The sequence below is a fragment of the Esox lucius genome, chromosome 7 (assembly GCF_011004845.1).
Source record: "Esox lucius isolate fEsoLuc1 chromosome 7, fEsoLuc1.pri, whole genome shotgun sequence".
NCBI classification, from domain to species: Eukaryota; Metazoa; Chordata; class Actinopteri; order Esociformes; family Esocidae; genus Esox; species Esox lucius.
Genome location: NC_047575.1, coordinates 21,583,401 through 21,608,375, shown reverse-complemented (window position 1 = coordinate 21,608,375; position 24,975 = coordinate 21,583,401). Strand labels below are relative to the sequence as shown.

Genomic DNA, 24,975 nt, shown 5'->3' with positions numbered 1-24,975 from the left:
CCATGAGGTATCTAGACAGGGACAGCTAGAAGTTGTAGGCCAGGTAGTCCTGGGATATGGTCCAAGGCTTCATGTCCTCTTAAGGTCCAACAGGGCCCACATTCAGCAGGCCATGTTTGTTGTATTACTTGTTGTTAATGTTGTCTTTGGTGTGTTTTGGTATAGGCCTACTTAAAAATGTACAGCATATTTCTCCCTATTACTGTCGCTAAAATAATATTCATACAAATGTGTTTTACTGTGTGTTAACTTTCAAATGCATAAGTCATTAATACATGTCATAGGTTTTCAATTTACATTTTTTACGACAAAAACAAAATCCATTAATAATTATTGAATCAGTCTACCGTTTTTCTACTCAATATTTTTTTTTTACAAACATATTTAATGTACAGTGTGACACATTCATGTTAAGATATTAGCGCTGTACAGATTATCACAGATCAATATGTAGAAAACAAATAGAATGTGAGATGAACTTGTTTGAGAAAGTGATGTTTTTTATCTAATTACTCTGGTGTAAGGAGATCTCTGTAGCAAGGATAATTCAACACGTTTATTTAATGTTTATTTTTCTTTTCTCTATGTGCATTTAGTGTGTATTTGTGCATTGGTATTTATTTGTGCTTTAACGGTATTTAGGTTCTGTACGGTCTTATCTTGCAATTGAGTGCCTTTGGTTGTGCTGTCACTGACAATGAGAATTGGTTATCAATCGACCTACATGATTGAATCATGGTTAAATAACCACACCCACCCACCGAGTGAGAGAGAGATAGGTGGTCGATCGTCTTGCTTTTTACTCCGTCATCCCCACGGGGTTGCGTATGATTATGATTGCGATATGTTTGTGAGATGTAGGCATCTCGAGCCTCAGTAATATCATTCAGGGTAATTGGTGTTAGTGCTATTTAGATTAACTTGCCTATGAGAAGGTCAGTCTATTGGACACAATGCCATGGAAATATACCTGATTTAGCAGGTGTACCACATGTAAACTACATGTCTGTTAAACTCACATTTTGCACTCACAGTCGACTAACGTTACCTTGCAAAATCCTGTATGTATTCACTTTTAGGTTAAACATGCCGTTTAGTACCAAACGTTCAGGTCCGTAGTGAAACTATGAAATTGAACGCACCTGTGACTTGTCCCGGATTATATACTCCGCCTACGTGTTGCACCGGACATCGCAAACCCAACTCGTGCATTGGAAACGATAGCCTGTGGGCTATATTGAGTTAGTTATACAAAGTTTGGTACAGGTTTAACTTGATTTTAGAGCCAGTGCTCTCATGTTGCAAGGATTATTCTTCTGTGTAATGTTATGTCATTCCAGGGAGAGGCGCTGTTATCACAGAGGACCAGCTACCTCTATTTGGTGGAGGACTATTATACTTTAATAGTTCGAATGTTGAAGGATTTGGTCAATTTCTTTGATGTCGCATTCAACAACTTAAGCGGAGGATATACATTGTCTGCTACCCAAATGGTATTTTGTTGAGGACCGCCGCGTTTAAAAAAAATCTTACTGGTTAGTTGCTAGCTAGCCAAGTTGGAGTGTTAGCTAACTAGCATTTTCTTAAGAAGTCTACAGTTGCCCTCCTAACCTAATTTACCTGAAAAGTTATTTTGAAGGATATTTCTCGATCGTTTACAGTGCAAGTGTTTTTCTCTGGGTAACGTCTTGTTTGTCTTAGTGGGAATTGCGTTTCTGAGTCATTTGTTGTATACGGTTTGTTTGGTAGCTACGAATAGTCGTTTGTTTTAACTTTTGCCAAAATTCTGGCTTCACTGAACGAAAATGAGATAAGAGGGAAGACATTAAGTACATTTCCCGCTGATTTAGCGGCTCAGAATTGGATCGAAAGGTTTGTGTGTGAGGCCTGCAGGTCGGGCTTTCACCGGGCTAGAGTAGGGCCTGACGCCTCTTTTGAGTGCTCTCAGGCCAGCAGTTCTCGCTGCTAGGCTGGAGGCCGGGGATTTCAAGACATGGAACGAATGGAAGTGGACCAGTGCGCAGGCGCAACGACCGGGACCGGAGGCGGAGCTCTTCGTAGATCGAACAGCGCCCCTATGATCACCAGCGTCAGGTGAGCGAAATCGATCGTCTATGACTGAATGTAGCTCAATGTTATTTATAATATTACATGTTCTCGTGATTTTGTGTCAACATGAAATAATAAATTAATACATTATTTTTTTTTTAAATGCCGCTTTTAAAAATAATTGTATGATATGTCATAATAATACATTGTATTTTCAATAGCTTTTTTAGTTACAAGATGTATTTCATAATATCATTGCTTTTTTTGTAATTTCATGGCCCTTTTAATGATCACAATGGATATGTCTGTCAATGTCTGAGTTGTTATTTCAGACACACTAGAATCGATTACAGTTGGTCACTTGTGGGAGCGTAAACCAGTAATGGGCATTTGTCTCTTCAGTGACCTGGCGCATTCACATAGTTGAAATCATACTTATCCTAATTATTAGATTATTATTTTTATTCCTAATGTTACCCTGTTAGAAAAATCTGTGTAGAACACTGATGCACTCCACACCTTTTTCTACAGTGAGGATACACAATCTCTACTAAACAATTCTGTAATTTATCTAAAAATATATATATTTTGAGCAACAAAAGTAAGCAAATGCCAGAGCCAAATGCACAGTTCCTTTACCAATGCGTTTAGATTGTTAACATTCACCAAAAAGAGCAGTTTGTTCGCAAACAACCCGTCACTAGCGCAAACAGTACTTTCAGATCCCCAATACGAAGCGTGGTAGTTTTAATGTAATAATAAAAGACACTTAGTTTAAAAGGCTAATCTATGAAAGGTTTGCCAATTATGTATTCTGTAAATATAGTGCAGTTAGAAAGAGATTATGCCTAGTCCTGTACTGAAATCTAGGCCTAGTTCAATGGAGATTTCAATTGAGATCGATTATTTATTTTTAATCCAGGACTAGGCTTGATTTGTGTGTGCAAAACTGGCCCTTACTGTATTTTAAACAGTGTTCTATGTACTTTGGCTATTTTGCCATGTCCCTACTGCCACATGTTACATTTCTATTTGAAATATAAATGCAGAAATTACAACATATGGGGATGTTTTAGTCATTATTTCTTAGTTAATCGAGTGTGTAAGTGGTAAGGCAACATTTGAAACATGTGTGAATGCTAGGGCAAAATTGAAAATGTGCACCCCTCTGGGTCCCGAGGACCAGGATTGGGAAACACTGCTGTAATGTATTTGTCCTCTTGCTCAGGTGTGCACCGGGGCCTCCCACTCCTCTTTTTATTATGGTTAGAGCCAGTTTGCGCTATTCTGTGAAGGGTGTAGTACACAATGTTCTTTGTTTGAGATCTTTAGTTTGTTGGCAATTTCTCGAATGGAATAGCCTTCTTTTCTCGAACAAGAATAGACTGACTCGATTCAGAAGAAAGTTCTTTGTTTCTGGCCATTTTGAGCCTGTAATTGAACCCACAATTGCTGATGCTCTAGATACTGAACTAGTCTACAGAAGGCCAGTTTTATTGCTTCTTTAATCAGAACAACAGTTTTCATAATTACAAAAGGGTTTTGTAATGATTAATTAGCCTTATAAAATGTTAAACTTGGATTAGCTAACACAGCGTGCCATTGGAACACAGGACTGATGGTTGCTGATAATGGGCCTCTATACGCCTATGTAGAAATGTCATTAAATATCCGCAGTTTCCAGCTAAATAGTCATTTACAACATTAACAATACTGTGTAGACATTGTTAATCAATTTGATGATATTTTAATGGACAAAAAAAAATCTGCGTTCCTTTCGAAAGCAAGGATTTCTAAGTGCTCCCAAACCTTTGAACACTAGTATGTCTGTTGATCATTAAAAAAAAGAGCAAAAAAATATAAAATGGAAAAAGGCCATGATTTTATGAAAACAGAAATGAAATTATACCATCTTTGTGAACTGACATTATGAAAACCATTTAAAAAAAATCCCAGTTATTCTTACTGAAAAAATAAACAAGATAATGTATTTAATTTAGACTTGTTTGTTCCTCTATATTTTCATGTCTACCTTGAATAGTCCTGAGTTGTATTTATGGCAAGTACAATCCTGGGTATGTGGAAATGTAATGCTTCTGATTGTTTTCATCCCTCCATATAACAGTGATGGCATGGCAGTGTTTAGTCCAATTAATTCAGCCCGGTATCGGCGGAGCAGTGTTTCTGTCAACCCCAGCTGTCCGTCTCGGGTGAGTGTGCATGTGTATTATTTCTGAGGTAATGTTAAAAACCTTCTGTGTTTTCTGAACTCTCCATCTGTGTTTGTATTTCTGTTCGGTATTGTCGGGCACGCTACAATAACCTACAATAATACCTCCAGTTTTGTTTTCACAGGCCATCCCCCTGTCACCTTTTTCGTTGGCCGGTGAGAGACAGGACCACAAAAAGCAGGTGAAGACACAGGACAGAGTCATTCTAGGCATTTTCCGTCTGTGCAAGTGCCTGCGTAATTGAGTAGTGACGTTGATTGGTTCTTTGGTTGTTCCACCTAGCTGTCTTAAAATGTATGCACTGAATACAAGTCAATCTGGACAAATGTCTTCTTAATGACTGTTTCAGAGGGTTGTAGTATGCACCACTGACTGAAGGTGTTTGTTTCTGTTCTAGGAAGAGAATCTGGAGATGACACTCAGGGGGAGTCTGCAGAGACTGAGGTAACGTTGAAATGCCTTACAGCCGTGGGAGCACATACACATAGACACACACTTTTAACTGTGTCCTCTTGCTATAGTGCCTCCAGTCTGGTCCCTCCTCCTGTCAGTCACTGGCATGATCAATCATCAGGGGTGAGTACTCTCTGGCTCTCCGTCATTTGTGAGAAAGGTCCATCGTCCCATGAAAGTTTGTTATTAGGCTATTGGAATTATTAGGCTAGACATTCCAAATGAGAGAGAGCCACTATGTTCTGCTCATGTCCTGCATTTGACTGTAGTGTTTTGTCAGAAAGAGATAATAGATGGATAGAGGATGAATATTAATTAATTTTGCTCTTTAATCTTTTATAGGGATTCCATTCACAGGACAGTGGGGTCACACCCAATTCCTCCCCTAGTCCAACTCGAAGGTTTAGGGGGTGAGTTGAATTATGACACGCTGTATGGTAAACTACCTTGAGTGTCTTCATAACCATCCTACCTGTGATTATTGATTATGATGAATCAACTTAACACAAAACGTGCATGTTCACCACAAGGCCTGCAGTCAGCTCTACTGTGCGATGGCCTGCCCTGACTCCACTGAAAAGGAAAGGTAAGAACGGGTCGGTGCTTTCATTACTCTACCAAGTGAATTTGTCATTGTCCTCTGCCTTATCTTGTAATTTACTGTAATATAGGAGGAGTGGAGTCTGATGGCCCACCCAAGAAGCTGTTTGTTGCCGGGGTAACAGATCCTGCTCATCGGACAAGTTACACAGTCAGGTGAGAACTAAAAACATACACACTTGTGATGAGTGGCATGTGGTAACCTAGTGATAAAGAGCTTTGAGCTAGTAACCAAAATGTTACTGGTTTGAATCCCAAAGCTGACAAGATAAAAAAAGACAAAAAGTATGGTACAAGCATATCTGGTAACCCCTGGTTCTGTCACTCTTGTTTCCCTTCTATTTTCCCCAGTGTGTCCCAGGCATCTGCGGACTCTCCCACAGGTGGTGGGTCTGCGTGTGGTGTCAGTCCCCAGGGTAGTCCCCTGTCTCCCCCTTCTTTTACCTCTCACCACCACAACATCTAAACACCCCAACACCAAGAGCCTATCACAGACAGGACAACTATCAGTCATCCTATCAGCCTACCAGAATTCCTTTTAAAAAAATCAACCAAATTATCAAATCCTGCTTACTCTGTCCACCCATTGGTTCCTGGGAATCAAATTAGTAAGCCTATCCGAGCTCTCGTTTCTACGCAATCAGCACTTGTGAAGAATCCAGATCCTGAATTGTAGTGAAGTGAATATTGAACCGTTTCACAAAGAATGGCATCTGTGCTTTCAGAAGCTTGCCCTGCGAAAGGAAGTTTGGTATCAGGTCAGGTGTCCAGAGCATTGTATGGTAGTGATTTTGTTTAGGCATTGTCTGTGCCAACCAATGGTTGTGTGCCATGTCATCAACAGTTTTATCGACTAACGTCAAATGCTTATCCATGCGTTCTGAGAACTGCCAGGCGTCAGCAACACACTGGGCAGAGGGGCATGTCCAGTGTCAGGTTGAAGAGACTGTGACTGTGGGAGAGCACTTAAACAATATTTGAATAACTTCTGGACTCTTTGCTGTGCATGTTCGTTGTATTGTGAAATCCAATGTCAACTATGGTTGTCATTGTCCTTTTGGGCTTTAATCTCATATCTAGAGATGTTACTGGTACTGTAAAACCGAAGTAGTCCAGTTTTTTTTTTCAGAAGTTAGCACTCAAACATGAGACATGAAGTAAGTAGGGCATCACAGCTGAATACAGAGCTGTCGGTGGTTGTGTGAATAGTGTATTATGTGAATACGCTAGTTTGAGAAGCGCTGCCTTTATTGCTCCTCATTTTGTTTGGACGAGGGCTTTTATACTATAGATACAGAATCCCCAGGCAAAGCTATGCCCAGGGGACCCATCCACTTCCTGGTCCTTGAAGGCCAGGCCAAATTAGGTCTGCGTGGATACTGGTAAATCAAATGTGAACACATCGGTCATTAATATGACATGAATCCATGATTTATGCAATGGTGTTCTTTAGTTAGGTAGGACCAATACTGGGGTTGTCAGTCCAAGTGGAGATGGATATTACCCTCTCTCTACATGGGTACTTTAACAGAGAAAGTCTGTGGGAGGTTAACATCACTTTTAATCATGGCTTACATTACCTGAACACCCTTATTCCCATTCTGTAATGTAGCTGGGTTATACATGTGAGATATGACATCAAGGGAAGGCATATCATGCTGTTTGGATTCATGTAAAATGGGACAATTCTGTGATTTTTAACCCCATGATTCTGTGACCTCCAGACCTTTGACTTGTGAAATATGTACAGTCTGTATAAGCTGCTTAGAGAAGGTTCTTATACAAAAACAAAATGTTATCAACAGTTAATGTGTAATATTTTGCTTTCAATTGCCCTTTCCAGAAATGGTTAAAATGTATTTTTTTGTGGACAAAACATACTTAAAATGTTAAATTTTGCACTTTCAAATTTTTAATCAATATTGCTGTTACACAAATGGGATTATATCTTCATTTTAAGTCATGCTGTTCCTATGTGTATTGTTTGCTTTGTTTGCTCGGTTCTCGTCGGGTCACTGTTACTCCTTAAAAGAGCTGAGGTCATTGCATGTCCTGGAATGTTTAGGGTCATCTTATCTGCTGGTCTAAACAGTTTATTTTTCCTCAATGACAATCAGTGAATTTCGAGGGGAAATAAAAACTCCAGTTGTTATTGTTCGATTCATGTTATTAGGGCTGTTCACATCTTTTGGGTCAGAAGAATCAATTGATGGAGGCTTCAAAGTGCATTGTTTAGATTGAGAAACAACATCACTGATCATTGGTGTTTGATTGAGACCTTAGTGTAGATCAATCAACTCACATTGCCAAATCCAAATTATTACTTTTCACACATTATGTACAGGAACTTAGACTAGCTTTCTGGCATGGGTTTGATATTCTTTCTTAAGTATAGAAAGATACCACGTAAAATACCTTGGCCAAATTGCATGAACATCAATACAGTATCTTGCATAATAACTCCCCATTCTATACTGTTTGCCTGAGGTTAACCTTCAAGTAAAACTTCAAATGGCATTAAAATCATGCGGTAGGTTCACTTAAAAAAAAATTGTTAGAGGATGAAATATAGAGGGAGAGATGCATTTAAAAGTTTGAGATTATCTTATGCCAAATATTTATAGTCTGATGTTCATTGCAGTTAAGCCACTGGGTTGTTATGCCTTATCAGCAGTGTTTCCCAGTCTCCTGGTGTACAAGGAGACCACTCCCTATAGGAGATGGGTCATGGTCTGGTTATCTCAATTTTAACTCTGTAGATCTGGTTCTGAGTGGTGCTTTGGTCAGTCAACAATGTATCAAAATTCTAAATTGTTTTACAATTATTTTTGTTTCCTTATGTTATTTGTTTGTTATTCTTGTCATTATAGAAAATCACATTTAAAATGTGATTAGCCAATCTTAGATTGTTTTCCAAAACAACATGTCAGTGTTAGAGGGCTCCTTTTCTGACAAAGCAAAGAGGGGAGGGGGGAGGGTGTGGTTGAGTAAAATGTTATTGTGAGAAAGGGAAAAAGCACATCTGCCAGAACATTCAGATAAGTATTTTCAAAATGTAAATAGATAAAAAAACAAAAAAAACATCTCAGCATAAAAAGAGATGGTATTTTTATGGAACTGAGAAAAGACAAATTCCTCTGAGTATCTCATGCCTGTAAAGTTGACGCAAAATGTGTCTTGTTTTTAGTGGGGGGGTAAGCTACCTTATATTGTATATTAATAAAAATCATTAAAAAAAAAATCACTGGACTTTCCTTTGTCTTCATGTATATTGGTAAAGCTACTGGCAACCTGAACCACTACCTCTGTATGACATTGCATTCTATAAGCACAATGAAAGACAACATTGATTTCAACATTTTACTCAACAACATTAAGAGTATACATGTCATGCACAGCCATTGTGGGAACAAAGTGAAATAATAAATGCTTGGCTAGCCTCTGTTTATAAATATATCAACTAGCAGTACACAACATGTACACACTAGTTTACATGATGGACATCTGCACTGAAACACCTCTATGAAGATCATGAGCATCATGTTACACTGCTACACAGTACTTGGGAAATTTGCAGAGCAAATAAATGATCATTTTTCAATAGAAAAGCTATACCTCGCACAAACAATGTTTGTGAAGAACAGTGAAGACGAAGAGTTCCTCTGTAGAAGTACCTGATTGGGTCTGACCCAAAAAATACATTTGCATCTGCTTAAGTCTTTCCAAAATGCTCTAACAAAGATACTAATGGATAGTCTGCTCTCTTGTAATAAAGGGACAGTGTTTCCAGCAGTGAGGTTAGAGGTCAGCGAGACAGCAGGGGCAGGTCACTGGAGTTCATGATTAGGCTGGAGTCCAGGTTGAGACTCTCTGGGAAAGAACAAGATGAGTAACAGATTTACAAAAGAACAGAAACCCTCTTGGACTGGGCTATTCAATTTCAGGTCTGCAAAGCCAAATACATTTCCCCCCACCCTTTTATATCAGGGACTGGCTGAAAACTGTTACATGTATGATAAGGTGCAAGTGTGGAAAACAAAATACATACAAAAACTTTGCGTGCACTTGTTTTCTTGCCAACATTGGTAATTCTACATTTTGAACTACACAAACTTTTATATATTACAGTAAAAGTGTGCACAGAAATTTTACTGCAAGCCAACATTGTTCTTCACTGGGAAATGGAGGGGTTTGATCCACAGGAATTGTAATTATGGTCATGAAAATTACCATTGTCAGAACAGATGCATCTACCATCAGTAAAGAAATTGCAGTATATCTAAATGTTTTTCCAGCAGTTTATATTGTACTTAATCAATCATATTGCAGGAAAAACTATTTTCTGACATGACTGCTTTCTAATTTCCACTACTATAGGCCTACAGCAAATATCACGTCTAACGCGCCATTCATTCAGCCAAAAATTATATAAATAATAAATAGACCAGTATGCCTATAGGCAGGTTGTATTATTATTCTGCCTGTAGATATGACATCATATTGTATGAAATCTCAGTGTCTATTCAAAAGCAGGACATGAACTCAAGGAATTACCAGTCCATCTTACAGAAAACACTGCCTAGGTCTCGCAATGTTTGGAAAACTTTAAAATGTTACACACACCCCAACTATAATATTTTGCCATTGTTCTTTGTTTTAGAAACGGCCTCCAGCATTACCAAATATTTTTTGTGACCATAAAAGGTGTTTTCCAGACAGGTTTGTAATGCTGTTTAACATGCACAGAAATATGGCTCTTACATGTAAATTTTCTAAACTTTTCACTAAATGGGTTTACACTAATGATCTAAAGTGATAAAATACCAAAGTGGAACAAATCTGAATTGGCCATTGGCTATTCTAATGCAGTCAAGGTGTATTGTGAATCAGGTTGTCTGAGAGCTAGTGACAGATGATATTATTCACCTTGATCAAAGTTGAGCTTCTTGGTGTTGGAGCCATCTCCCAACCCTTCAATGTCCACAAGATCGCTGTTTACATCAGAGTCATTCAGAGCACTGAGTGTCACATCTACACACACAAACAAACAGCCATTACTTTGGGCAAACAAGTCAGAAGTATAGATTTGAAAAGGGTACACAATTTCAAAATACACTCAGTAGACATCTTTTAGGTACACCCATCTAGTAACGGAACCACTTTGTCCCACAGACCTGCCTGAGTAGATTGGGTCATGGTTTCTAAAATGTGTTAGGCTTGTCCCACAGACCTACCTGAGTAGATTGGGTCATGGTTTCTAAAATGTGCTAGGCTTGTCCCACAGACCTGCCTGAGTAGATTGGGTCATGGTTTCTAAAATGTGCTAGGCTTGTCCCACAGACCTGCCTGAGTAGATTGGGTCATGGTTTCTAAAATGTGCTAGGCTTGTCCCACAGACCTGCCTGAGTAGATTGGGTCATGGTTTCTAAAATGTGCTAGGCTTGTCCCACAGACCTGCCTGAGTAGATTGGGTCATGGTTTCTAAAATGTGTTAAGATTGTCCCACAGAGCTGCTGGTCCATGCTGACCTGATGGAATCATGCAATTGTTGCACATTGGACAGCTGTGATCACCCCAGTCCATCTCACCTCATAGATGGTTAAGAGTGAAACAAACTCACCATCATGTTCCTGGAGACAATCCATGCTTTGTGACACGGCACATTATCCTAGTGGAAATATCCATGTAATGAAGGTTTAACTGTAGCCATGAACCAGGAGATTAAAATGGGGTTGCCAACAGGACCAGCTCCACAGACAGGCAAAGCCTGGCACTACCCACAACAAACAAAATTGCTTGTTTTAGATAGCTGTGATTGGGAACTTGAGTATGGGGATGCTGCGCCCAGCCAATTATTATAATAATTAAAATGAAAAATCTAACAAAATATTTATAAATAATTAATAGCCTAAATCAGTGCAGAAATTCAGAAATATGCCTCTATGGAGTCTCCTCATCCAATGCAGATAGCCCTTTTTGTTTTGTGTTATAACCGCCATCCGTCTGAACCAATCACAAAATGCAGGTTGATTCCATGGATTAATGAACTTGTTTTTATTGGTTAAGTCAAAATCTTGTCTCAAAAGCAATCACTTTTGCACAGAAGAATCCTACACATTGCTAAACGTGCTTATGTCATTTTTTGTTATGATCTGACTTTGTTGCAATCCAAAAGCTGGGGACCTGGCTCACAGCCCACTGCAAGCAGGCTTCAGCTGGGCAATTCTCTGGGGAGGTACTAAATAACTCCACTCACCTGCTGTTTTTTGTTTCTTGATGGCTGAGGGCAAAGGGGAAGGACCTTGGAGCCCTGTTGTCACAACGACCTGTGAGGTGGGCACTGCTAAGACAGTTGGGACCACGGGGGCTGGTGCAGTTGCCATGGTGACTGTGGTCTTCTTGGAGGTCTTTTTGGGGGAGTCGGACGAGAGGGGCATTCTGCTATCCTCGTACAGTTTTCTCTTCACTGTAGTCTTTATCTGAGCTCTACATTAAGCAAGACAGGCAACAGGTGATAAGACTTTAATACAGGCAGAAACACAGGATGTCTACATTACATACTAGATAATTTGCCAACAGAGATTTCTGGAGTTAGTCAACATTGCTCTTGTTTAAAAAGAAGGCAGAAAAGGCAAAAGATCAATGGTAATGGTAAAAAGACTGGTAGATGCCTGTGCATTATGATGACAGGGAGAAAGGGGAGATTTAGACAGTAGTGTCCTTACACAGTGCGTTCCTTAATCACAGAGCTGATACTGTTCAGATCATCGCCAAACCGCCTCACAGCTGACCGCAGCATCTCAATTTCTGTCTCAGTCCATTTGGCACTGGAGGATGGGGCAAAGCATTGGGAAAAGTGGATGCAGAAAGTCTCTGTTATTTCTTTGCTACACCTAACCTCATAAAAAAATTGGTGAGAATTATGTGCTTTTGGAAGTGTCTAATAACTATGAACATATTAATTAGCTTTTTATGAGATAAAATTGAGCAATAAGGCCCAAACTTGCACATATTACTCAGTCTCACTCAATGCCATGCAAATTAATCTCATGGTAGTGCTCAGGGCCTAAGATATCCTTTTTGGTTAACCAGCCACAGTGGCAAAAAAAGCAAGTGAAACACTAGCATTGTAAAGAGGCTTTTGTGAACACCTGCCAGCCTGGCTAGTGAAAAACATTCCACCCGTCAACGTCAAAATCTACTCACAGGTGTTCATTTTATGCCCTTTTGAACCAAACCTTTAAAGCAGCCAACTTTGCAAGCTCACCAGATCCATGTGATCTACAGTCTTGAAAATTGGTACATAGCTTATTCTCCTCACAAGGATTTTTTTTGCCAATGGGACTTCAACTCTGACATATTGGATTTGACACCATTCTTATATATACACTGCTGAAAAAAATTAAGGGAACACTTAAATCACACAACAGGTCTCAATGAACGAAATATATTAGAGGTCACAATCTTTACTGTACATTGTGTAATTCGTTGAGAACAAAATTACATAACAACGGTCAATGGAAACCAAAAAAAAACACAACAACCGATTGAGGGCTGGATTCAAACTCACACAGAAAATCTAAGTAAACAATTGAAATCACAGGCTGTTCCAACTTGCGCAAATTTCATCATGGCAACTCACAATGTGACTCCGTAGTGTGAATGGCCCCCATGTGCCGGTTTGCATGCTCTGGATGAGACGGTGGATGGTGTCCTGGGGGATCTCCTCCCAGGACAGGATCAGGGCATTAGTGAGCTCCTGGACAGTCTGTGGCGCTGCATGGCGGCATCGGATGTACCGACACATAACATCCCAGAGGTTCTCAGTTGGATTCAGGTCTGGGGAACGTGAAGGCCAGTCAATGGCATCAATGCCTATGTTATCCAGGAACTGCCTAGACACTCTGGCAACGAGGCAGGGCATTGTCCTGCACCAGGAGGAACCCAGAGCCCACTGCACCAGCATAAGCTCTGACAATGGGTCTGAGGATTTCATCCCGGTACCTAACAGCAGTCAGTACCTAACATTTAGTTAATTGAGACCTGATGTGTGATTTAAGTGTTTCCTTGAGCAGTATATATATTACATACATTTTATGTAACTTGATATTTGGCCACTGTGGACAAAGGTCTTCAATCAATGCATACATCATGCCAGAATGTCAAAAGAAACATTATTGACCCTCAGATGTGGTTTCGCAAATATATGCACACAAATCAGACACTTCCTCATATTATAATACAACTTGGGACACATGTATAGCACATGCAAGTACATTCCAACCGACCACACGGGGGCGTGTCTCAGCACATAGGTAATGCAAGGAGGTAATGTACTGTAGATTTATGCTGAACCTTGCCCATCGCTGATTGCAGCTTTAATTTTGCCATAATTTTTATTTATCAATACTACTGTTGCTAGCTGTATGGCCACTGTACAGTAGCCACTAGCAGGGTTATCTTTAGAAAAGTTATTCTAATGATTATTATGCCTGCCTCTGCCTACTTGTGCTAATAGGACCAAACTCTCTCATTTGTAATACTGCTCACTTGTACTTTTATTTGGAATTAAATGTTACACTGCATTAGCACTTTATATACACTGTATATGCGGCTACTATACCATAGTATACATAACTGACTATTTTAAATATCTGGAAGGGACATAGTCAACTGTCTGCAGCAGGTCAGCACAGCAAGGATGCATCAATAGACTATGCCTATGCTCCGGCAGACTCCGTTAATCAGCAACTTTGGAAGTTGGATCCTACTGCTTCTCTTCATGCGAAGACGAGGGAAGTCTAATATTTGGTAGCCCTCAGGATATCTGTCGCTCTCAAAGAAACTTATGCAGAGAAGAGTTGTTGATTAAAATCTAAGGTCTACCATTACTGCTAATTTATTCTTGTGTACTTGTCAATGTTTTGTTACTAATAGATTGTGTTGTAATAGTATTGTCCTTCATGTTATTATTACTGGTAGTGGTATAATAAGTATAAAATCACGACTTGCAATAAACAAAGCAAAATGTTCTAAACCGAAGAAATTCATGTCATTGCGCGAAACCAAATTTCGCGTAGTAAAATAGTCAGCTGGTTGCTGAAAATAAGAATGTGTTTTCAGCACTCTTATCTCGTAAAACAACGTTAATAAAAACACACTCACCCTGCAGGACTGGAGTCAGCTACTACTGGATGTAGCTGCATGGTAAGTTCACCCAGCTTGGTGAAGGCAGCTCCGGCAGCTGAAAAGATCTCTCCCACCTGTTACCGGCGAAAGACAGACCAATATTGGTATTTCACTGTATCATTACGTGACTACAGCCACACATTCACAAGCACTCACACTGTTCAATATATTGGAAAGTTCTTACCTTAGTAGATGCTGAAGTCATTTTGAATTTATGTCTCCAATTTACAGTTATGTATAAAACCAATCTCATTCAGCAAAAAACCAAATTAGCTAATTTACCTACGATAGCTAAAAAGTTTACAATTTAAAGAGAGATGCCATAGAATGTGGCAAATCTATCGTTTCAACAATCGACACGCACGTACAATTGTATTGTCGTTCACGAAATGCATTTATTTAAAACTCGCAAAAATAAAATAATAGAGATAAAATAAATCAATATAAAGTAGCTAGTTATCTAGCCTAGCTGCCTGTCGCACACAATGACGTTTTGTCGCATAGGAGTCGAGAAGGCGAATAATGTACTCGGTTGTTCTGAGACAAATTTTTTATAGGCATTTCGTTCCGCACTAGACGAACATATACGAACATTACCGAATGAAGCAACTGTCAACTGATGGAGGCTAGGGCGACGATTGTCCTCTGAGGAAAGAAAACGGCTGGTTGAGTGTAGTGTTGTGTAACGTAATAATTTATTTTCGAAGAACATATAAACTAGAATAATGCCATCGCTTTTATTTTGCGGTCCGAAGATGGCCGCTTGTGGAATAGTGATCAGCATATGGGGAGTCATCATGCTGGTAAGGATTAGTGTGGTGTACTGTATGTGGATAAACGTTAACACTACTAGCTACAGCAGTAGCCATTAGTGTTATGTTAGATCCCACCCCAAGCTAGCCAACAGAATATTATGTAATTAATATAACGGTAGTTGCCTAGGTTTGCTAGGTCGTTTTTTAAGGTTTTCTAACCTTCGATATAGCACGGTAGTCACGTCATAATATTTCACATCTGATTATCTAATTATATGGGCTGAGGTGAAGTACAGTCCAGAATCTGATCGACATTATTAATTAATTTACATTTTGAGAGAGCTATATACTAGTACTAGAATTTCCACCTTTCTATAAAGTTATCTAGTTAGCAGTACAGTATACTATGTACATTTTATTGACATAACGTTTTTATTTTTTTATTAATATTATAGTGAACAGTCGCTGATGCTTGACTGGATGAATGACTAGCTAATACACACAATCTTGAATGTACTCATATATGTTTTTATTGATATTATCTCCATTGTCAAGGCGGCAGATATGTTGCTAACCAGGCACCATTGGCGAAATGTATTTTTCTTCTTTACATTTGTTTTGGCTGCTCACACCAAAATGAAGGTGCATACACCGCCACCTTCTGTACGGAGTGTTCCTAAAAGTATTTAAAAAATATATCTGTTCTACTTGTCCGGAACATCTACATTCAGATTTGTTTTTGTGTGACAATAAACCACCTATGTAATGAATGCCGAAAATCAACAGTCTTAATGATCATGTGTTCTCTGTTGAACAAACTATTATATCCCCACCGTGTTCTGTGCTTTAGTTTCTTTTGCCCATTTTCTTTGTACACTTTCCTGATTTGCTGGTTTGCCCTAAATCTTGCTAGAGTAATTCACACTCCTTCACCCTAATTGGGCACTCATGGGCTTCAGGATTTTTTTTTCCACTGCAGTTCCAACACCTTGATTCCTCAATTCTTCACCGACAGATTTAACCCAACCCTTTTAAATAGAGGCTATTTGTTTGGTGTAAATTCGACAGTTCTGCAAGGTCATTTGTGTGTCCAGACTTCTCACTAACTTTAGACAAATTTCAGTGATGTATTTTCTAAAGTATGTAGGAAAACCATAGCTAATATGCTCACCAAAATCTTCAATAAAAGGAGATAATCTCTCATTTGAAGTTTCACAAATGTACAAAATTTTTTGTTAGCCTAAGACATTTTACAAAATGCATGAAGTCCCGACTGGACTTAAGCTGTACTCCTTGACTTTGGTTAATGTGAATAATGCAGATCATATTCATCCTTTTGTAACAGGTGATGTTGGGGATCTTCTTCAGTGCAAAGTCAGCTGTGCTGATTGAGGACGTACCTTTCACTGAGGAGGACATCCGCAATGAGTAAGTGCTGTGAAGAAAAAGTACCATTAGACACCACAGTTCTAGTGCCTTACAAAAGTATTCAAACCCCTGACAATTCAAACGGTGCAACAGATTCTTAATGGAGTTGAAAAGGACATTCAACTTTTTCTTCTTGAGTTAGTCCAATGTTGATTTGGCCTTGTATTTGGGATCCTTTCTGAAGGGTGAATTGTCATCCAAGCATTTCTTTTTGTGAACTGTAGCATGTTCTCTGAATATGTATTTCCTTCTATTTTGCTCCATTCTTCCTTTAATTTTAACAAGATTCCCAGACCCTGCTGATGTGAAGCATCCCCACAGCATGATGCTCCAACAACCATACCATCCTATATAAGCACTGAGTTGTGATGTACAGCGTTTTCTTCGCTGTGCTTAGGTGGTGTGATGTTTCCACTTTCTGATTATTAATACAACTGTGCAAACTTGGATATCCAAATGCTAGGATATTATTTTGCACCTTTTCTATGCATTTGTATACCTATTAGCTCTAACTTCTGTAGAATGCTCGTTCTTTTTCTTCAAATTTACAGTCTGGCCAATGATTCTTCAACAGTGGAGATTGTATCTTGAAAATGTGACCGCAACTTTATTGGCTCACAAGTGGAGGCCAATGGATTATGTCAGTGTCTAAACTGGGAAATTCCACAACACACTTATCCAAGCAACATCCTTTTTTATATTTCCCAACATAAAAACTGTAGATGTCCCATTTGTAGTTCAATAATATGAAATAATTGGTTCGGGTTTGAATATTTTTACAAGGCACTGTATAACCGGAAAACAGATTAGTCTAACCTGTGAACTGCTTCCAAATCAGATCTACTTTGGTATTGTAAAGCATATCAAGAGAATGTTCAGCTCAACTGGAATAGGCATTAACTACCCATGTTTGTGATACAGGTAAAAATGTATCCTCCAAATGTTTTGAAAATGCTTTAATAAAATAATTATTTTGATCCATCTCAACACAGTTCTCAGTAATCAAATCTAAAATCTGTTACAAATAGAATCAACACGTTGTATACTTTATTTGTTTTTATTTTTTGTTGTTTAAGGAGTGCAACACTCAATTTAGTTATTGCGCATTAGCTCTTCACAGGGAAAATAATATGTAAAACAAATATACCAATATGCTACTGTACAACATACCAAGAAGATCTCGATAGTTACTGCTTGGTTCTGCTCAACTCCTTGCTTATTCTGCCCCTTTGGTTTTAGTAGCCTCACATTTCCAAAAAACAGACTTTATTGTTTGTTGGTTTAGTTACAGACGAGTGTCAAATTAAAGGTCTCCACAAGCCAAAAATGCTTAAATGCGCATTGGCATAGTCTAGGAGTTTCTGGAACTCTACTAGAGGGATGGAACACCATTCTTCCAGATATATTTTTATTTATTTTTATATTAATTGCATCGTGCAGTTCTCCTGTATGGAGGCATCTGCCTTTATTTTCCTCGACTCATTTATAATGTTTTTTCCTATGAGGTCTGTATAATATAAATAAGCCCTACTATGTTCTGAGTCTGACTCTTAGAGATCCCTTTTGTATTGACCTTTGGAAAACTATCCCATTCTGTCTTGCTTGGATTGTTTCCCCAAAATCTCTCATCACTTTTTGCCCTACAGTAAGAACCCACCGGGAACCATCTATGGACTTTACAACCAGGTTGGCATCAATTGCTTCATTGCGGCAGCCATCTATGTTGCGGTGGGGGCAGTGTCACTCTGCCAGGTCAGACTGAACAAGCGACAGGAGTACATGGTGACCTAAGTCCCCTGCTTTGTGGAAGAGGAAGTTACATGAGTAGACTTTACGCATACACTCCAGAGTCTTAAGGAAAGCACCATTATAAAAAGCTATTTATTTGTACCTTGAGAGGAAATCATTCCACATGAATCCTCTCTTCTGTTACTAGCTGATGTTTTCATTCCTTGTGTTTACATGACTATTTATTGAATTGACAAACTGATAATTGAAGTGTAATTAAATGTTATTCTTGTTCCCCTCAGTCCAACGTGATGTGCTAGATAACTCGAGGTGCAATGTGACCGATGACTACAAAGTTATAAAAATATGTACAGTTGAATTCACAGCAGTTTAATTGAAATCACAAAATGTATAGAACGTCACTTTCTCTGTCAAACTAAGAGATGTCAAATGGTTGAATGTGTACATTGTTTGTGCACCGTTTTGTGTTTATGTAGTGTTGTGGATTGTACAGTTATGCTGTAAAAATAGAGCTTGTCTTAATGTGATAGTCTTATGTTGTAGTAAGTTCCTACTAGAATATGGTGCACAAAATGTTTAAATTAAGTATGTATTTATTGTGTTAATTGTATTTCCTCTGGATTGTAATGCTTTGAAAAGATCTATAAATTGTACTTGTCATGAAAGTCTTCAGTCTGTTAAAGAGGTTCCCTGCAATACACTTAAAGTAGAAACAAAGTGAAGTATACAACATTTGACAAAAAGGTATATCCATTTCTTCCTGAAAAACAAAAGAATATCATGACTTTGGCACGTAATTCAAAAGCAGCATAAATAAACACGTGCTGTCTCTTATCTACTCTGTAAATTCCTTATAGACCACTTTAAATATTGATTGAAATATGCCAAAAAAAAGGTAATTCAGTAGCCATATTGCAAAATGTTTGTGGGGTTGCCTAAGTGCAAAATGTTACAATTGGCAGAAACACAACTCGGCACATGACCTGAAGAACACCGTACGTAATATCATGGATGGCGGTGTCAGGGTAGAAAGAACAATGAATGGAGCAATGGAAAGAAAAGTCCTTGAGGAAAACCTGTTATCCTCTGCAATATAATTGGCTGAAACTAGGACAGAAATTCCCATTCCAGCATGACAACAACCTACTGCACACAAGCACAGCTACTGTGGTGAAAGTAAATGGTCCAGTCAGAGTCCTGACCTAAATCCAACCGAAAATGCATTGAATGCAGTCCATTGACTCTCACCAAGGAACTTGACAGATTCTAAACTAGTTTTTAAAGTAGTATGGTCAGATATTGCAGGAGACCTATCACAAACTCACAGCTGTCATCACTGCCAAGGGTGTTTACATGAAGTACTAACTCTGGGGATGGCGTTTGTAGTTTTTTTTAAATATAATTTGTTTCACAATAATAACATGTCCTTAAGAGTGAAGTTCCATCTGTAGATAAACAGAAAATACATTTAAGTGCATTCATTTTGGAGCAATGAAAATCAGGGGGGTTTCGACTTTCTATTGGCACTGTGTGTATAAATTACCTAGTATATGAATCCCTACCAGAACCAAGTGAATCAATTAAAACACTACGTTTTTAGCACATAGTTTACTTGAAAAGACCCCGCCAGGGGTACATAAATTTTTTTACTGCCACTGTGTGTATACCTTTATGTTTAATGGCAATGCCCAAGTGGCTCCATGTGTGAAGATGGCTTCATACAGCCCAATCCTTTTTCCACCATTGGGGGATTGAAAAATTACAGTTTTCACCAGGCATAAGAGCTGTGACATGATGCTGGATATGAAATCATTAAATTTAAATCACAAATGACACAATATTGTTATCTAACATTTTGTCAATATAATATTGGCTAATTGATTATTAGAAACCCCTTTTGCGATTATGTTAGCACGGCTGAAAACTGTTGTGTTGATAAAGATGCAAAAAAATGGCCTTCAGAGTTCGATACAGGCTCAAAATGGCCAGAAACAAAGTCTAATAAACAAAGTCAGTCTATTTTTGTTATGAGAAATGAAGGCTATTCCATGCGAGAAATTGCCAAGAAACCGAAGATATTGTACACCGATGTGTAGTACTCCCTTCACAGAACAGCGCAAATTGTCTCTTACCAGAATAAAAAGGGGTGTGAATGGGCCTGCTGTACAACTGAGCAAGAGGACAAATAATTAGTGTCTATTTTGATAAGCAGACGCCTCGCAGGTCCTCAACCGGAGACACATTAACCTTTTTCTTGGTTTAAAAAATTATTAAAGCACAAATGATAGTTGGGTTGTCAGACATTTTTGATGAGATACAATTATTATCATCGTTCCTTGTTTTGCGTCTAAAGGAGCCAATACAAATGGTTGCAGATGTTTTCCATCGGTGTTCCCTCCCTGCCGCGGGGTGCAGACCTTTCTATCTGCTCTTTGAGGCCCTTTGGGGGGTCTAGACCCTCCTGTTGAGTATCGCGGAACGAATATCCTTCAGTGTCTTTAAATCCTAGAAACGCCCTTTCCACAAGTCAAAGTTCTATAGGTAAACTAAACCCGTACAATTCTAGTTACAGAATTCTAGTTGTAGTTATAGACATTTCAAATTCGGTTTCTGAAACGCTGCATTTCATTTAAACTACACTTAAAATCAAGGGCCAGGGAACATTTGTGATTTAGCCACAAAAGTAATAATACAAAAGCAAAACTAGGTAAAATGGCAACGTCTGCGATTAAATGCATTGTACTGCCATAATGCTGATACTGATGTTGGCCACTGCCACTATAGATTACGAACTCGTGTAAAAAGAAAACCAATAGGGACGTGACAGGTTATAGATTGCACTCAGTAGGGGAAATGCTTTCGTGGTAGACGCTGTGGTCTGGGTAACAATAAGCGCTGATGCGGCGTTTTGCTACTTATATGTTTTAAAATTGTGTTAATAATTGCAACATCGAATAAGCTGTTGAAACACTTGACCAAGGACAGCTATGGAAAGTTGGAAAAGTCACGTCCGCGCTGAACTTTTCCAGCGAGATTGTACGCAAAAGGACCCCTTCAGTGGTGTCTTTGGCACTTGTAAGTTGCCAGAGTTATCGGTTTTACATTTTAATAATGCCTTACTTTTCAAAAACGTTGGCAAGATATTGCATTATGAACGGTGTCTCTTTTTCAGTGTCCAAACTTGCAGAGCAGTTTAATTTACGGGAGACATTTTGGGATGAGGTGCAGAGACCCAGGTAGGCGAGTAGTGAGAACGCCTTCAGAAAACTCAACATTTTGTGAAATGTGTTAACGTTTAAATTTGATGCACATTAGCATTCTACGAACATGTCAAAATTGTACAGTTTTAAAGGAGATGGTGGACTGACAGTTGACCACAAAGAGCTACAACTTCAGCTCAGAGAGAGTGAACATATAACAGAAAAGGTGATCTTGCTACCCTCTTCCCATATTTCTTGGTCAGCATTATTGCACTTTTCCACGGATTTTGGAAAGCAATTTGCTACATGGAGGCCTCATTCTATATCGTCCCGTTGGTTGGATTTTCTGTTGTCTTCTTTTCCTTTAAGAACTAGTGTACACAAGCTTGCTTCTCCTTGCTCATAACTACATCAAATAACAGCTTTTCTTTTTTTATCTGTTGTTCCTATCCTTTTCTGCTGACCAGCTCTCCCAAACAGTCTCTGACTTGACTACTGTCCTTTACCTGAAAGATGCAGAGCTTCAATACTGCCACTCACAGTAAGTGATAAGCAAAAATTAGAGCTGTTTATACCTTAATGTTCACAACCTGCCATAACAGGTTTTCTGTGGATCCTACTGATAAGGCTATTTAATGTTATGGTTTAGTTCTAGAAGGTTTAACAATACCTTCATGACATTTTCTACAAAGATAATGAAACAACTTCGATTTGAAGATCTTTACTTGGATATATGCTCAGATTTACATAGACTAATGTGACCATCTTCTATTAGAGTGTCTCGCTATCGTAAGGAAGCTGTTACTCAAGCCAGGGGGGCCAACGTTCTGCAGGTCAGTCTATTAAATTGTGAGTCTGAATTGGAGAGAATTTCAAAGGAGTTGACAGCCCTGCAACTGGAGCAGCAAGAACTGAGGGACGAGCTTGCAGCAGCTAGTAGAGAGAAAGAGGAGCTTTTGGAGCGATGGATGGAGGAGAAGAAGGACGAGGCTGAGCGAGTGAACAGGCACAATGATACACAGGAAAGGTGACCAACTGTCTCTGAATTTGTATACCTGAAACATTTATTGCAATATCTAAATGTAACCTCTAGCCCTGAGCAGTGAACAATTAGTTTATGGATTGGGGCTACGAGGGAAGTGTGATGTTTAATACTGTACTTTTATATAGTACAGTCATTTAATACACTTTTCCTCACTAGATGGCATCGTTTTACCCGGCGACTCAATAAGCATCTCCGGAGAGAGATGATGCAACCAGAACAAACCAGTGGTCATGCTGGGCATGTGCTGCAGGGCCTCATACCTCCAGGGGGCCCCTCAACCCCAAAATAACATTTACATTTGGTAGCAGAATGTATAGAAGTGCAAGAAACCTGCAAAATATTGTTTTGGCCAAATCTAAATTGTAGTATTAGTTGACCTATAAAACTGCAACAACCTAGATTTTAAACTGGAATACTTTTTCTTGCCTCATGGGCAGAATAACATTATAAAAACCACACATTGTCACTATGCACAAATTTGTTAAAAGTAAGGAAGATAGCTCTCTTCATGCCCATACAAAGATGTTGTAAATTAAAACACTATTACCTCACCTAATGTTTGTATATTATTGGTTGTTTTAAAATGCCATGACAAATAAACTGTTTGTGTTTATCACCACTAAAACCCTTTTGTAATGTGACTGCTAATGCTTCCTGTTTTGATGTGTGACTGACCTTTACAATGTAACTCACTGACACCTCTGACTCATAGAGCAGCTTCCTTAACTACACAATTTTGCCTAGTACATATAAACATGGCACTGGCACTTTGGTCTGTTCAGTTAATATCAAAGCCAAAACAACAACATATCATGATTTTAATTGATTGGATACATTTTTCTTATTTCATCCACAAGATTGAATAATGAACAAAGTTAATTATTCAAGTTGGCTCAATGAAGTAGGGCTGTATCAGTTTGGGCTTGCTAGCAGGTTAAAATGTAAAAACTATGATATTTCTGCTGTTAGCTGGCCATCACTCTAGCTAGTCTTAAGGGCCAAAAACAACTACCATTAGCAATGTTTATTAACTAAATGGTTGCATTCATTCCTGCTTGATGTCAACATCACAATCTGGTGATAGTGGTGTCTTGGCGCATCCTTTCATGTGGCAGTCAAAGTTTCTCATATGATTGTGTTTCTGTATAGGTATTGTGTCGCTCTTCCAGCTACAGGTTCCGCCACTCAAAAATCTTATAAATGTCTTTTATTTCCCCATACCGTCCTCTTACCCTAACTCTGGTTCTTCAGCAAACATTTTCCAGATTAGTTATTAGATATTGTTTTTGAGATGGGTTATTAGCTTCCTGTAGAGGGTTGTTGTTCTTTTTTAATTATGGTGAGCGTTCTTTGATAATCCACTCCAGTGGCCTTCCTGGGTTAGATTAGATTAAACGTTGTCATTGAACAGTACAAGTACAGTACATTGAAATACAGTAAGCATCTAACCAGAAGTGCAAATAGAGGGCAGAAAATGTACAAGTATTGACAAGTATTAAGTATATGTATATTACAAATGGAATGTGTAGATGTGCAAAGGCAAATGCAGTACAAATGGCAATTTCTAAATGTGCAATTAAGGAAACAGAGGAGGGCGGAAAGTTTACAAGTATTAGGTGTAGTGTATGCTACAAGTGAGATAACAGTTGTTCTGGTTCAAATGTCAATTTCTAAATGGCATACAAGATGTGCAAACGAGGCAAATGAAGGAGTACTGTAGTAGGGTAGCATGAGAAAACATGATGCAAAGATAGAAGCACTAAGGTCCTTGAGGTAAACGAGTGTGTAACAACTGTAAAAAAAATAAAGTACAATGGCAATACTAAATGTGCAAAGAGGCAAATTGAATGTGCAAGGTGCATGTGCAACTGAAATGCAGGGATAGCAGCGGTGAGGTTCCTGGGGTAGACATGTACCTATAACCACTGAAAACTTCCATTATCAGGCTTTGCAAGGCAGTGTCAAAATAGTACAAGGGAGTAGTGCAACAAGGTCCCTGAGAGGTAGGGGGTATGGTAAGTGATGGGTCACATAGTTCAGCAGGGTTACAGTGGATGGGAAGAAACTGTTCCTGAGCCTGCTGGTGCGGGAACAAAGAGACCTGTACTGCCTGCCTGATGGTAGGAGGGCAAACAGTTTGTGGCATGGATGTGAAGCGTCCCTGGTAATGCCGTACGCCCAGCGCAGACACTGTTTGCCCTGGGGGTCTGCGATGGCAGGAAGCTGGGCACCGGTGATTTGCTGGGCGGTTTTCATCACCCATTGCAGGGCCTTCT

At 39.0% G+C, this 24,975-nt stretch overlaps 4 protein-coding genes across 4 annotated transcripts; 3 read left to right on the top strand and 1 right to left on the bottom strand.

Annotated features, from left to right (window-relative positions):
- The first annotated feature begins 993 nt into the window (after window positions 1-993).
- Window positions 994-8,405, top strand: LOC105023941 (protein FAM122A). The gene is made up of 9 exons (XM_010893494.5): window positions 994-2,094; window positions 4,175-4,259; window positions 4,405-4,461; window positions 4,678-4,724; window positions 4,802-4,856; window positions 5,076-5,143; window positions 5,264-5,319; window positions 5,405-5,489; window positions 5,685-8,405. Exons 1-9 carry the CDS (start codon window positions 1,994-1,996, stop codon window positions 5,797-5,799), a joined length of 669 nt encoding a protein of 222 aa, XP_010891796.1. The 5' UTR covers window positions 994-1,993; the 3' UTR covers window positions 5,800-8,405.
- Window positions 8,406-8,679: 274 nt separating this feature from the next.
- Window positions 8,680-15,030, bottom strand: c7h17orf49 (chromosome 7 C17orf49 homolog). The gene is made up of 6 exons (XM_010893492.5): window positions 14,707-15,030; window positions 14,499-14,596; window positions 12,059-12,160; window positions 11,590-11,819; window positions 10,260-10,364; window positions 8,680-9,203 (listed from the first exon to the last, which is right to left on the bottom strand). The coding sequence occupies exons 1-6, from the start codon at window positions 14,773-14,775 to the stop codon at window positions 9,139-9,141; spliced, it is 669 nt and encodes a 222-aa protein (XP_010891794.2). The 5' UTR covers window positions 14,776-15,030; the 3' UTR covers window positions 8,680-9,138.
- A 42-nt stretch (window positions 15,031-15,072) lies between these two features.
- rnasekb (ribonuclease, RNase K b) lies at window positions 15,073-19,119 on the top strand. The gene is made up of 3 exons (XM_010893493.5): window positions 15,073-15,325; window positions 16,623-16,705; window positions 18,352-19,119. Exons 1-3 carry the CDS (start codon window positions 15,248-15,250, stop codon window positions 18,494-18,496), a joined length of 306 nt encoding a protein of 101 aa, XP_010891795.1. The 5' UTR covers window positions 15,073-15,247; the 3' UTR covers window positions 18,497-19,119.
- A 1,801-nt stretch (window positions 19,120-20,920) lies between these two features.
- si:ch1073-143l10.2 (autophagy protein 16) lies at window positions 20,921-23,343 on the top strand. Its single transcript, XM_010893491.4, has 6 exons — window positions 20,921-21,529; window positions 21,627-21,690; window positions 21,799-21,880; window positions 22,122-22,195; window positions 22,430-22,681; window positions 22,856-23,343. The coding sequence occupies exons 1-6, from the start codon at window positions 21,442-21,444 to the stop codon at window positions 22,986-22,988; spliced, it is 693 nt and encodes a 230-aa protein (XP_010891793.2). The 5' UTR covers window positions 20,921-21,441; the 3' UTR covers window positions 22,989-23,343.
- Window positions 23,344-24,975: the final 1,632 nt, after the last annotated feature.